At 45.4% G+C, this 13,168-nt stretch overlaps 1 protein-coding gene and 1 pseudogene across 4 annotated transcripts in view; one reads left to right on the top strand and one right to left on the bottom strand.

Annotated features, from left to right (window-relative positions):
* The first annotated feature begins 3,629 nt into the window (after positions 1-3,629).
* Positions 3,630-8,322, top strand: LOC125299786 (annotated as a pseudogene).
* A 2,981-nt stretch (positions 8,323-11,303) lies between these two features.
* The window catches only part of rad51b (RAD51 paralog B), a 44,472-nt gene continuing 42,607 nt past the window's right edge, over positions 11,304-13,168 (bottom strand). For all 4 annotated transcript variants that reach the window (XM_048250663.1, XM_048250660.1, XM_048250662.1 and 1 more), the window contains one exon: positions 11,304-11,866. In XM_048250663.1, coding sequence (XP_048106620.1) covers positions 11,697-11,866 — 170 coding nt within the window. In that variant the 3' untranslated portion in view covers positions 11,304-11,696. The remainder of the gene's footprint in view (positions 11,867-13,168) is intronic.

Here is a 13,168-nt window from a genome sequence, read left to right as displayed (position 1 = left end):
CTGCAGAATGACCAGATGTCCGCATCCCCTGGGCCTCCCTGAAGACGCCAGGCTGGCCAAATGAAGACGTGTCCTACTAAGGTAAAGGTCATGGCGCCGAGACAGACAGGACATCTCAGCAATAACATGTCCTGTATAACACTACAGTTCCACTGCACATGCAGGAGGAGCTGGACTTATACAACTGGACATACTGTAGAGCACCTCTAATTTGTAAGAAGAAATTGTATATACATTATGTTTGGAATATCACTGCACTACCATGCACATAGTGGATAGAAGTCCATTGTAGAGTTTACAGTTAATTGTTTGCCTACTGACCCTTCCCTTCCATAGGCCAAAGTACGATTACATAAATGGAGTAGAGGAACCTTCCTGAGAAACGATCTATTAGGCTGTTATAGATTAATACTGCCTGTGCAGGTGACATACAGTACAGGGGGAGAGAGAGACAGAGAGAGATAGAAAAGAAATAGAAATGCTTTGGCAATACAACTTGTATTTTTTGTCATGCCAATAAAGCTCAATTGAATTAAAAAAAAGGGAAAGAGAGACACAGAGGGAGAGCAAAAGGGAGAGAGAGAGAGAGAGAGAAAGGGAGGGAAAGAGAGAGTCCTCTCACCCGTGATGGCCATCCTTTCCTGGTATTCAGGCGTGATAAGGTGTACAGACGGCCTGCTGATGGAAGTCACCAGTGTCATGTGAGAGTTCATTCAGGTCGTCGCCATGGAGACGATTCTGCACAGCGACAGTGGCCTGAGGACACACGGCAGAAACATGACGCTTGCTGACACTGCAAGTTGTTTTCCCCACTTAGCTGGACCTACATTAATGCATCAAGAGGAAAGGTCATCTAAGGTCATCTACATCTCTCTCAATTTCCATTTCTTTCTCAGCTATCACAACTCTATGCTGAGATCCACTTCAATGCAATGTGGCTACTAAAGTCACTCTATCTCTCTCTCTCTCTCTCTCTCTCCCTCACACACACACACCTATGCAACCTCTCTCACACACACACACACACCTATGTAACCTCTGTTTCTTTTTGTTTCCACTAGTCAAGCGCCAGAGCTCTTCCGGGTGGAAGTCAGAAGATAAAGTGTGTCTGTTGCAGCGCTTTCCGTCTATTCAAATCTCCAGGTCAGCACTCTCGTCTCTCACTCCGGTGCGGCCCTTCCCACCCCTTCTCTCTCTCTGCTGGACAGGGACACTCTTTCCTGTGGACGTTTTCTTTCACCGAAAAGGGCCCTCAAAATGTTCTGCTTTAAAGCAACACTGGATGTCACTAGACACTACTGGGGCACAGTCCAGTCTAATGATAATAATACAAATCTGCTGCCAAAGAGGCAACAAGAGCTAGTTAAAAAAACGTAACTTTTTTACCGGGGCATGGCAGTTTAATACTGGGGCACGTGTTCCAGTAAAATGGGTTTAGTGACGCCCCTGACTGGTGTCATCCTCAGATTCATTTTGATGGTAGATGGGTCATGTGAAGGACAGATAAATATAGTTTATGTGTTATGTGTCGTTCTCATCACATATCTCGGTTACACAGCAAAACATTACTTTAGTTAGTTTAGTTAGGTAGCTAGCTTGCTAGTTTTAGACAAACTCCTTAGTGCTGCTTTAAAAAGTGCCAATTGTAACTTTCCAAAAGGGAACTTTAAAATGTTCTTGAAGGTGCAGTAACCAGGAGACAAAAGAAAGATCTGGATTCCGTTCCCACAAGATTTATATAAATCATCGACAAGCTGCACAATTGTTTATCTTTTGTGTAATAAAAAGATTGCATAAGATCAGTGGGGGCAACCTCCCCACAGCTGAAGCAGAGAATGAAGTCAGTCTGGTCTCCTTCGCTTCTGCACTAGTGCTTCATCTTTTCCCCACCCTAGCATTTCACTGAGGCAGACACACACACATTCCTGCTCTTCAGTCCTCTCCTGTTTCTCTTTCACTTCGCAAAATCTCAGTTTTATCGAAGGGAGATGTTTGTAGTGGCTGCCCTCCGATTGGGGTGTCTTTAAGTGGCCTGTTGGAAAATGGCGACCCGTAACGCTGGCCTTGTGGGTTCCCCCGCCCATAAAACAAACAGTGCTGCAGTTTTCCTTGGCCACTCTGGCTTGGCCCGTACCAGAATGATGCTGTACACCAGTCAGAATTTGGCAACACAGCCGACCCCTTCGCTGTACCCGGGAGGCTCTGTTTATGCCACAGAAAAATATTTTAGTCAAAAAGCCCCCAATCAATATGAGCACAGCTGATGTAAGACTTTACTCTAACTAAATTTAGTATGAGGTTGTTTTTAGTTTGTAAATTATATTTCTGCATGTCTGTTTTCCTGAAGCCAGTCTTGGGACTTTACATAATGTTTTTCACATGAAAGCTCCATGGTTACAGTGAGAACGTCCTGTTTGTTGTATGGCATGTGCTAGTGTGTGGTTTGGCCAAACCAAGCACCACCCTTTTGTGTAAAGGTAAGAAGCAATGGAACATATCCACAGGCAGACACATCAGTCTGCTTTGGTTCTAAGAGCAGATACAGGAAGGGCAGGTCTGAAGGTAAATATGTGCAGATGCTTCTGTGGGTCACTCCTGAGCAAAACAACTCAAAAGAAACCAGAAACTATCTGCAGCATGGGAGCTATGTGCACATCCCCTCCAGCGTCAGATGGGAACCTAAGACCCAAACGGCCCCCCCCCCCCCCCCAAAAAAAGAGCTAACTGCACAATCCCACTGTGGTAAGACCTCTCCCCTCCTTTCTCTCCTGCTCTCTCTCACACACACACCAAAAGTAGTCTTGCACTCTCCATTGACTGGAAAGTTTTTAAAGCATCCCTTAGCGCTTAGCCTGCAGAGAGAGGGCTCCCTACTGGTCTTGTGTACGCTTTGTGTGATGCTTCTAACAGCTCTCCAGTATTGCTTTAACCCTTCTGCCTTTCTGAACCCTATGGAGTCATAATCCTTATCTGTGTCAATCTGCTGAAACAGTCAATAATAAAACTAAACAAACAACAAAACTATTTTGCTGCACTGGTCAGATAAAGATAATTTGCTGGTAGCCGAAGTATTGTCTGATATCCAGATAAGAGGTAATTTGTACACTGTAGGCTTACTTTCTTGCTGCAGCTGACTGAAAATTTGGGCTCAATGACGGACAATAATTCTGCCCAATATTAAAATATTTGGTTACAATATAGCCCGACAACAATTTAAAAAGCGATCGAAATGGCAGCTGTGAGCACAAGAGTTCAACTATGACAATGAAAACTTACTATGAATGTGTAGTGACTGAACATGTAGGCGATGTTGTTCTTGCCGATACAACAACGCTGATACTGCAGCTTAACAGACTGTGACCGACTCGGTGTTGTAGATGCAATCATTGATGTAAACCTGATCAAAAGCTAGACACAACAAATCACTTTACCATAACGTAACCCATTTGTGCAGATAACATGGTTTATTAGTTTAACTCCAAAGCAGGTATGGTTTGAAAGAGCAAAAAAACAATCAGTCAATCAAACAAACCAAGAAGGAGGTGACGGCGAAGTGTTTTTTTGCTTTTACAGCTCCTGTCAACTCCAAGCTCCTCCTAGCGTGGTCCGAATCATGCCGCTTTTTATAAAGGAAATGCGCAGTGCTGAGCTCGACAGAGGGGGTGCGCTCTGCGGGTCAGAAATAACTCACCGGACCAGGATTAAATCCACCCCATCAGGCCTAAAAACTTCATATTTCCACCAAATCCGCGCTGACTTCAAGCTTACATCATGGCTGCTGCCATCGTCTCTGCGTTCTTTGATTACGACGAAGTGCTGAGCAAAGTAAGGAAACTATCTTTATCACGAAGTTTTGCGCGGATTTGTCGAAGTGCATGGAGTTCGTCAGCAGTTGGTTGAAAAGGAAATCACTTGAAGACGTGACTAAATAGCGTGCCTGAAGTTACAAGATAAATCGATTACGTCGCAAAAGTGTATTTACTTAAACATGCTGTCTATGCTGAAATGACAAACATAATGTTTGTATAATATGTTGCTGACCAGCGGGTGTTTATGCGCTACTTTTTAAGAATCGCGACAGATTTATGGGCGCGTAATCTCAGCCTATAAATCATTGCACCATGTTTCGCGACTGTGGGAGTGGGAGATAGATTGCATAGCGTATAGACTGCTGTCACCACTTTTTACAGTTCAAGTCCTCACGTCTATCACGCGTTTGTCACATTAGAACGTGAACTGCATGTCTACCAGCCTGATGACTGAACTCCCTTTCAAGGCCATTGGGTTGTAACAGCTTAGAAACATGCCAGAAAGAGTGCTGTAAAATACGCGATGTTTGTGCCTCTGATGGTAAAAAGTTCTAAATTTGTATCAAGAATTTTGTATAGAGACTGTTGCTGCAATATGCAATATACGTTACCGGTGACCTACACCTGGTTTATTGAACTGTCTTGGCTACATATTAGCTAGTTACGTGTTGGCAACCTAGTTTCAATCACAGAATTATATTGTGGGCATAGTGCACGCTGAGAAAGCACAACATGTGTTACGCTTAAGTTCTTAGAATGCTGGCGGTAAATTGCAATAAGATTGTTTTCACAACATATAGTCAACAATATATTCTAAAGGCAGAATAAGCACAAACACAACACATTTTAAGTAAAGATGATGTATTCTGATGGCAGAATGAACACATTTGAAAGTAAAGATTATCAAGAATGGTTATTGGGGGTATTGGTGGGTGACGGTGACATATTTTTCGCCACATATTATGTAATCCTTTGTGTTATAGGTTACAATGTATTGGTCAAATCACAGTCAAGCCTCATTGGTCTTGATTTATGCACTATGATGTAATACTCAAACGCAACTGCCATGCTTAAACGAACAGCATGCCAACACACTTTCAGCTCCATAACATTATGAAGCAGAGGAAGGCTTTACAAAGTTCAGATATAGTTGTACTAAATGCTTGAAATATCTTTGGGGAAAAGTATTTGTATTCTGTGTAGTAGCATTCTGCTAGCTTGGTCTGATTGTGTTTTGTTGTTTTTTCTTCCCCCCTCTTTGGTGCGCAGAACACCAAGATGCTCAACTTCAACAACACCTTCAGTGGCCCCCCTCTAGCGCAGGTGTCCCCCCCAGCCCCCCTCCCACCGGCCCCCTGCTGGACAGATGGGCTGTGGGCTCTCCCCCTCCTCCTCCTCCTCCTCTTCCTCCTCCTCCTGCTCCTCGGCCGGGGGAATCCACCAGCGGCGGCACTCTGCCAACGCCCTGAGCCTGCCACCACCCCCGGGTGCTCGTGACCCGCGCCTACGGGAGCGTTGCTACTCTGAGACGGGTGACCGTCTTCGGGCCCCTGGGGCTGGCGGTGGAGGTGGAGGCACCCTGGCTACCATCGCTGCGGCGTCGGGCCTCGGGCCGGTCAACTCCAGCCGCTACAAGACGGAGCTGTGCCGCCCGTTCGAGGAGCACGGCGCTTGCAAGTATGGCGAGAAGTGCCAGTTCGCCCACGGGCACCAGGAGCTGCGTAGCCTCAGCCGCCACCCCAAGTACAAGACAGAGCTGTGCCGCACCTTCCACAGCATCGGCTTCTGCCCGTACGGCCCACGCTGCCACTTCATCCACAACGCCGAGGAGCGCTGCGGCCCCGTGCCCCCCAACAGCGGCACTGGACGCATGCCACCACCCCCCACCCGTCCGCGCCTGCAGCACAGCCTCAGCTTCGCCGGCTTCCCCAGCGCTCCGTCCCTGACCCCCCCGCCCAGCCTGGCGGCCGACTGGCCCAGCAGCGACCCCTTCGCCCTCCCCAGCCAGGAGCTGGCCCAGCTGTTCGGCTCTGGCCTGGCCGACCCCCCGGTGCTGCGCCTGCCCACCGTGCCCTGCCCCCCCGACTCGCTGTCCGACCAGGAGGGCTACCAGAGCAGCCTGGGGAGCCACAGTGGCTCCGAGTCACCCGTGATGGACGCCGCGCGTCGCCTGCCCATCTTCAGCTGGCTCTCTATCTCCGACGACTAGAGGGAGCGAGGCAAAGAATGAAAGAGAGAGAGAGAATGAAAGAGAAAATGAAACAGAGAGAGAGAGAGAGAGAGAGAGAGAGAGAGAGAGCACTTTCCCCCCCCGTTCTCCCGCCACCCCTGACCTTGTTTACAGATGACAGAAGGACAGAGAGGTGCAGTGTTGTTGTAGCCATCACGTCCAATCAGGCAGTCCAAACCTACCCCGTCACCCCATCCCAGCCACTACCCTTGCCCCAGGTCCCCCTCTTTCTGAAGCCCCCCCCCATCTATCGCTGAAGACTCTACTGGCCACAAGGGTCCTATCCTCTCCTTTGTTTATGGACGGCAACAAGTGACAGTGAGATCACGATCCCAGCGTCACGTCATTCTGGTGCCAAACTGAGTGCAGCCTAGAGGAGAGGAAGAGTGTCAGAGGTCCATGTAGTCTCATACCCTGTGTGTGTGTTTGTTCTTGTGTAAGAAAAATGTCTGTGTGGGTGGGTGTGTGTGTGAGTGTGTGAGTATCATTAGTGCCACTGTCCTCCATGGCCCCTTAGTTCAGCTGATTGGTAAACCAAGAGGAACCATGGAGAAACATCAAGTGCCTTGAACTACCCATTCCTCTGACACAAATGTGTGTTTGTGTCTGTGTGTCTGTGTCTGTGTGTGTGTGTGTGTGTGTGTGTGTGTGTGTGTGTGTGTAAGGATTACATGGACCAGCACAGCATATCCATCCTCTCCTGGCCATTTTGGGAATACACACATGCAAGCACAAACACACACACACACAACACAACACAACACAACACACACACACAGACTTCTTGAATTTCCTTTTAAACTCACCTGGAAGATTCACGAAAAATAAAGAATCTTCGGTGCTATGTTTGCCATCACCTCGGCAACAATCCCTAAAGTATGTGATGCCTTATACTAAAAGCTATACACTAGTAAATTGTTTTGAAAGATATTTAATTTAATTGCAATGGGGAAGGAAAGTTGGATGTGAACCAAGTTCAACCTAAAGTCATCCATTAGGCCTCATTTATATCCCTCTTTTGCCTCTAAAGTTGTGATTTCTCCCACTGCTGTCTGTGGCCCAGAAAAACACAAGTAAAAAAAAAAAAAAGATAATCCTATGACATTCCTCCCTATGCCACCACATAATACTCTAATACTATCAGTACTATATTATTATTATTATTATTATTATTGTTGTTATTATTATTATTATTTTGTTCAGAAGAACTTTTGGACGCAAGGTTTTGCTTGTCACTGCTTATTTAACTTATCAAAATGTATTTATTGCTGATTGTATGCGTTTTTATTTTGTTTGTATTTATCTGGATCATGACAATAGAATATATTTTTTCTTTTATGTTAAATTATGATCTTCCGTATCAAGATTGACCTGCTTTTGTTTTTATTTTTTCACAGTTAATATATTATACTGCAATGACATTTTGTAACTACACTTTGATTTTATTTTAAAGTGAATCTTAATTTAAAAACAGAATGCAATATTTATTCTTTGCATCCCTCGAGGCGGACTGCAGTTTGAGGTTCTGTTTTGTGTCACTGTCATACCCGTGCTATCAATGGTTTGCCTTGACAATACATCCTATTCCTGAATGCAATTGCCTTGAGTGGGGCAGACCAATCAAAGGTGTGATTGTAAAACATCCCCCTCCATGAGAACCAATCAACTCCGCCCATACCAGTTGAGCAGTTATGAATGTATCTGTGATATAACCCTTTTCCCACTCCCTTGTAAAAGTCCAATCAGGGACTTTGACCAGAACACTGAATGTAGTTTACTCTTGTATTTAGTTAACCTTGAAATTTCTGTAAGCTACATTCATCCTCTACTTGACATAAGCGTGAAGTTATTGTTAATTAGCAGGAAGAAATCATGTCTTCTAAAGCTCTCAAATGGGTCTTTTTAAACATGAAATTTAGCATCAGACTTTACTATGATTTTAACAGATTGAAACACAGTAGAACAAGCTAATGACTTTCCTTTGTAATTTTGATGATGTAGTACATCTGATCTGGCCCACCCTCAGCAGCTGTTAAGTGCCTACCAACACATTCCAGTGGCCACTTTTTACTGTGCCTTTATATAAATTTTGTAATTCAGAGCTGGTTAATAATTTCTAGTTGATGAGAATAAGGTTTACAACATTGACATTAAAAAAAGTACCTGTTGAATGTCTTTGTTCTGCAACAGTTGCTGTTCACCACACAAATTAATTCCTTTCATATTTTTGTAGTGACAGATTGCAGTTTAAGACCAATAAAATACATATTTCTAAAAATAAAATGCTTCTTATTTTGTCTTTATGAGGGAAAAGGTTCCATGGTGGAACCATGGTTGGTCAAAAACTTGCCCAGTGAGCCCAGCCATTAGAAGCCAGCTATATTTGCATTGGTTGCCGTGGCAATGTGTCATGAGAGTTCTGACACCTCAGAGCACATAAAAGGCAGGATTGTGAGACTTGTGGGCCTGAGTGAGGAACATATAAAAAACTGCCTATGTGGACTCTGGGGTTGGTGTCTGTGTGGATGTAGGATATCTGGAGAAGGAGAAGGAAGGATTTTAAGTCAGTGATCACCAGCAGCTGCGTGGCTGACATCATGAGCAAACAACTGGGCCAGTTGTTCCACTGCATATTTTGACTCTCTCTGTGGCAACAGTCGGCCTTCCTAGACAAGCTGTGGCCTCTCCGAGCCAGCATTGGGTGTTAAGGTCACGCAAACCTCCTGATAAAACCTACTAAAGAGTCCAGTGCTAAGAAGATTGTTTTCCAGGAAAGTGAGGCCAGGAAGCCTGCCTTGGCCTGGTGCTTTACTGCGGCTCAGTGCAGGAGCAGGAGAGGCAAGGCTTTGACTCACTCACTTCTGTTCCCCTCTAATGGACTGTGTGTCAGTATCGAGTGCTTTAGCTCCTACGCCGCAACAACATGAGTGTTTGAGTTGCCTGTGTTTGTAGGCTCAAATGAATCCAAGAGGTCAGGGCTGTCTGTTGCCAAGGTAACCATCAGGTGCAGCTCGGACTCATTCAGTCTAGCCCTTCTGCTGATGGATTGGTGGAGAGAGATTGGGGGGGTTGTTTTCTTTCCTCTCCTCCCTCCAAGTCAGAGGGGGTAAACTACGAAACAAGATGAGTGCTATGTTGAGCCTCAAAAACCAGGAAACCAGAAATGGGTTTCAATTCTGCAAGCTGAGACAAAAGTCTGTGGCAGTCTTGTGTTCCCAGTTTAAAGCAAATACCGGTAATTGAAAGTTGTTGTTTTTTCCACAAAAACGTCAAAGATTTTTTTTTTTTTTTGCCAAGAATATTCACCTTTGTTTTGTCTAATTTGACCACACTTCAGGCATGGGGGTCACCCACTAAAGCTCCCTCACAGGGACTCATCCTGCTTGGTGGGGAGGGTTTAGACAACATTTACTGTGAGGAGGGAGCCAGCCCATGACACAGAGAGAAACAGGGCTAATGGCTAATGGCTAACAGGGCTGTCCTCTGCCTGCCTCCAGTTTTATGACCACTGCATGAAACACATGACGAAAGCCTAGCCCACAAACACTATACGCATCATTAACACAACCATTAATATTTATGCCTTTCTCAGGAATACTGACATCATCGACACAGCAGTTGTTAAAGACAGCAGTGTGGATTAGGTCACTGTCGACAAACACTATAAGTAATCACAATTATACTGGCAATGCAAACATACCACTGATCATATGCAGAAAAATGACCATAAACCCTGCAGCCACCACAAACTAAATATGCTAGACCTATAAAAAAGGTATATTACACAGTACAATAGTAATGCTACTAGCCTTTTCTGTGAAAAAATATAAAGAATATTTTTTATCTGGGTTCTATCTAAGAGTCACAGCCTTAATTTAACCACAACAGCAACAACACATTACCACAGTATAATGAGTCTGCTACAGCCAGATCTGAGAGTGGAGTTGCTTGGTAGCTGTGCCTTTAAGGGCAGCCATAGCGGCTGGAGGGGGTGAGGGAGGGAGTCTGTGCTCGAGACTGGATTTGAGCAACACTCCATCAGCTATTTATCTCTGTACCATCCCTCCCTTTAGCTTTAGGCTGAGGACACACAATCAACTGCAGTGCTCCTCGTGCTCTAGTACTCTGGATCAAGTTTGGCCTCAGAACTAAGGACAAGCCAGTCGTTTTGAGCAGCTTAATGAACAGACTATAGGAGTGTGTGTGTGTGTGTGTGTGTGGGGGGGGGGCGATAGCGGGTGGAAAGGGTTGACATTACATAATATCAGTGAGGATATAAAACCATTAAAATCACACTGCTATGACTAATAAAGTAAACAGAGGCTTCATTGTGAAAACAAAAGAGCTGCTCACCTAAGCAGTTACTGAAAGTGGACTGTTATGATTTCCACATATAGTTGTTCTTTTACGATTACACAAACACAGTTGTGTGTAACTTTATTTGTAGTCCTTTACAGATCATTTCAGTAATGTGTATGGTATGTGTTTGTTTACAGATCATTTCAGTAATGTGTATGGTATGTGTTTGTATAAAAAAAGCAAGGTGGGGCGGGTGGACGGGTATAGAAGGAACTGTCCAAAATAACACCATTGTTCAGCTAATCAGCAAAAATTCCCTTTAAGGTAGAGGGGGCTATAAGAACAGAAGTCATGGGAACAGGAGTCATGGCAACCAAGCCGACTGGAGTTCCACTGTTGTTCAGCAGAGAGGTGAGCCACACCATAATATCTGAGGGGCTGTGGCTGCTGTGAATCAGTAGCCAACTGAGGCTGCAATTTTTACGGCAGACAGCGTGCTTTGGGTAATGTTCCACCGGCATTAAACATGTCTGGCTCAGCCCCCCACCCCACCCCCACCCCCAACCCTCTAGAGAGCAGACCTGCTGGAGAGCTCCAGCAAATGTTTAACCAGACAGTCCTAACCAGCTCCAGTGGCCCTGCAGGCTGGCAGCCCAGCGTCGAGCGGCGTGGCTGCTATAGCTCAGCGTCTACAGGCTTTAACGAGGCAAACACAGCCTTCAGCGCTGTCGAGCGCCAACCTTATAAGGGCAATTGAGGGCTGTAATGACGTCATGTGTTCACTAGGCTCTTGTTGACAAACACTTCTGAGATAAGTGAGACTTTCTCCCCGGGGAGAGGGGAAAGCATACCTCTTTGGCACTAATTCTACACCCATTAATCTTCTCATACAAATCTCATCTTCCTTTACACATAGACATATAATCCACAAACTGTCTCACATTAAACAAATTCAACTGAACAAATTCAAATTCAACCCTTTATTAAACACACTATAAATCCTTATACCATCCCCCTATATTACCCATCTATCCGTTTCTACATATCATAACTGTAAACATGTAAACATCATGATAACATTCCATTACCTGGACTCAGATGCATTACATACTAAACCTCTTTAATATCCATACTAAGGATCATGCACTTCTTTGAGACTTAACCCCTTAACCTTTTTCTGCTTTCATATTAGATAAGCGAACATATCCAAACAGTCTGGAATCAGTGTTCCTGGTTTCCCCCCTGACCTCTGCCGAGGTTTTATCTCCCGAGTCACCAATGGCCAAAGTTCAGGCCACAACCCAGCCCTGGCTGACCAATCGGCTGGGTCTGCAGGTGAGCCTGAGCCCCTGGTCACCTCAAACACCTGTATTATCACACCTGCCGCCGCCAGTACTGGTGGTGGAGGGGGTCAAGGGGGTCATCGCCATGGCTCCTGTCAGTCTGTAGTCGAAACCAGTCCTCACGCGGATCGGCTGCAGCCCTGGGTCAGTTCCTTGCGCTGATATCATTTCCTCACTTGCGTTTCCTTAGAAAACACAACAGGATGGGGGGAACGCATTAGTTGGGATGGCTCTGTGACTCTGTGTCTGCTTTGCTGTGGTTTTCTACCACAACAGTGCTAAACACCATAATCCATTGTGCTGCTGACCTCCCAGTCACCACTGTGGCCAATGGACCCTCTTGACTTCACCCTTAGGGTCTGAGAGGGAGGGAGGGAGGGAGGGAGAGAGAGAGAGGGAGAGGAAAGGAGAGAGGGGGGCAGGCAGCCAAGTCTCGAGTCTCAAAGGAAATCATATGGCAACGAATAAACAAGGGCTCTTGTTTACGCTAACCACTCACAACGATCGAGGTCCTATGTAGAGAGAGCTCATAGGACAGACGAGTAGGAGAGAAAACGGCTCGCGGCTCACCACTAGGAACTGATGGTGCAACTCACAGGGTTTCAAGTTGGGGCTAGTTCGCCCACGCATCCCCTTGCAGGCAGTCAGTCGCATAATAGAAAAGTGGGACGCATGCCAGTGAAGATACAACATTTAATCGCTAAAGTCACGGTCTTTTCAGTTCTAGGATGAGGTCAGACCCAGCAGATACACATAAACACACACCCATACACACACCCACACCCACACCCACACACACACACACACACACACACACACGGGTGAATACAGGGATTCCAGATCTTGAGATAAACCAGTCCAAAGCAGGATAAAACAAACTCCAGTAAAGTCCAGCAGTCAAATATTACTGTTGTGAGCCAGTTCAACTTAAGGCCGGCTTGCACAACAAGCCCTCTGTATGGTGTAGTAGTGCATAAAAGAAACCGTAAGATGAGAACAAGAAAACACATCTTAAAATGTTTTAAAATGACAATTACAGCCACAATGCCCCCATACAGATGAAAGCACATACACTACACTTGATGACTCAGCTTCAGCATAGTGACTACAAAGTAGCCAACAACACACTTGACAAAAAGAACAACGTGATGGAAAACAAGTGGAAACAATGTTTAGGTATAAAACAGCTTGTGTTCTTCAAGACCAGAGACTGCCACACTTTCATTCTGGTCCTGAAAAAAAAACAGCTGTCCTACTACATAGAAGGTCAGTCGGAAAGCTTGGCCCTCATCTCTGGTCTGGACTCCAGGGGAAAAGCCTTGATAAAGTGCCACAGTGCATGTGCTGACATTTGAAATAAATCAATCTAATTTCTTATCGTCTGACACAAGCTGAAGGTCCTCCACATGCTAACAACGTTAGCGATTAATTGGCAGAATGATGGAGCAGTTGGCTCCATCGCTAGCTGCTACTCTTCACATGCCGCT

The sequence above is a fragment of the Alosa alosa genome, chromosome 8 (assembly GCF_017589495.1).
Source record: "Alosa alosa isolate M-15738 ecotype Scorff River chromosome 8, AALO_Geno_1.1, whole genome shotgun sequence".
NCBI classification, from domain to species: Eukaryota; Metazoa; Chordata; class Actinopteri; order Clupeiformes; family Clupeidae; genus Alosa; species Alosa alosa.
The sequence above is the reverse complement of the archived record's forward strand: the minus strand, read 5'-3'. Positions and strand labels throughout refer to the sequence as shown.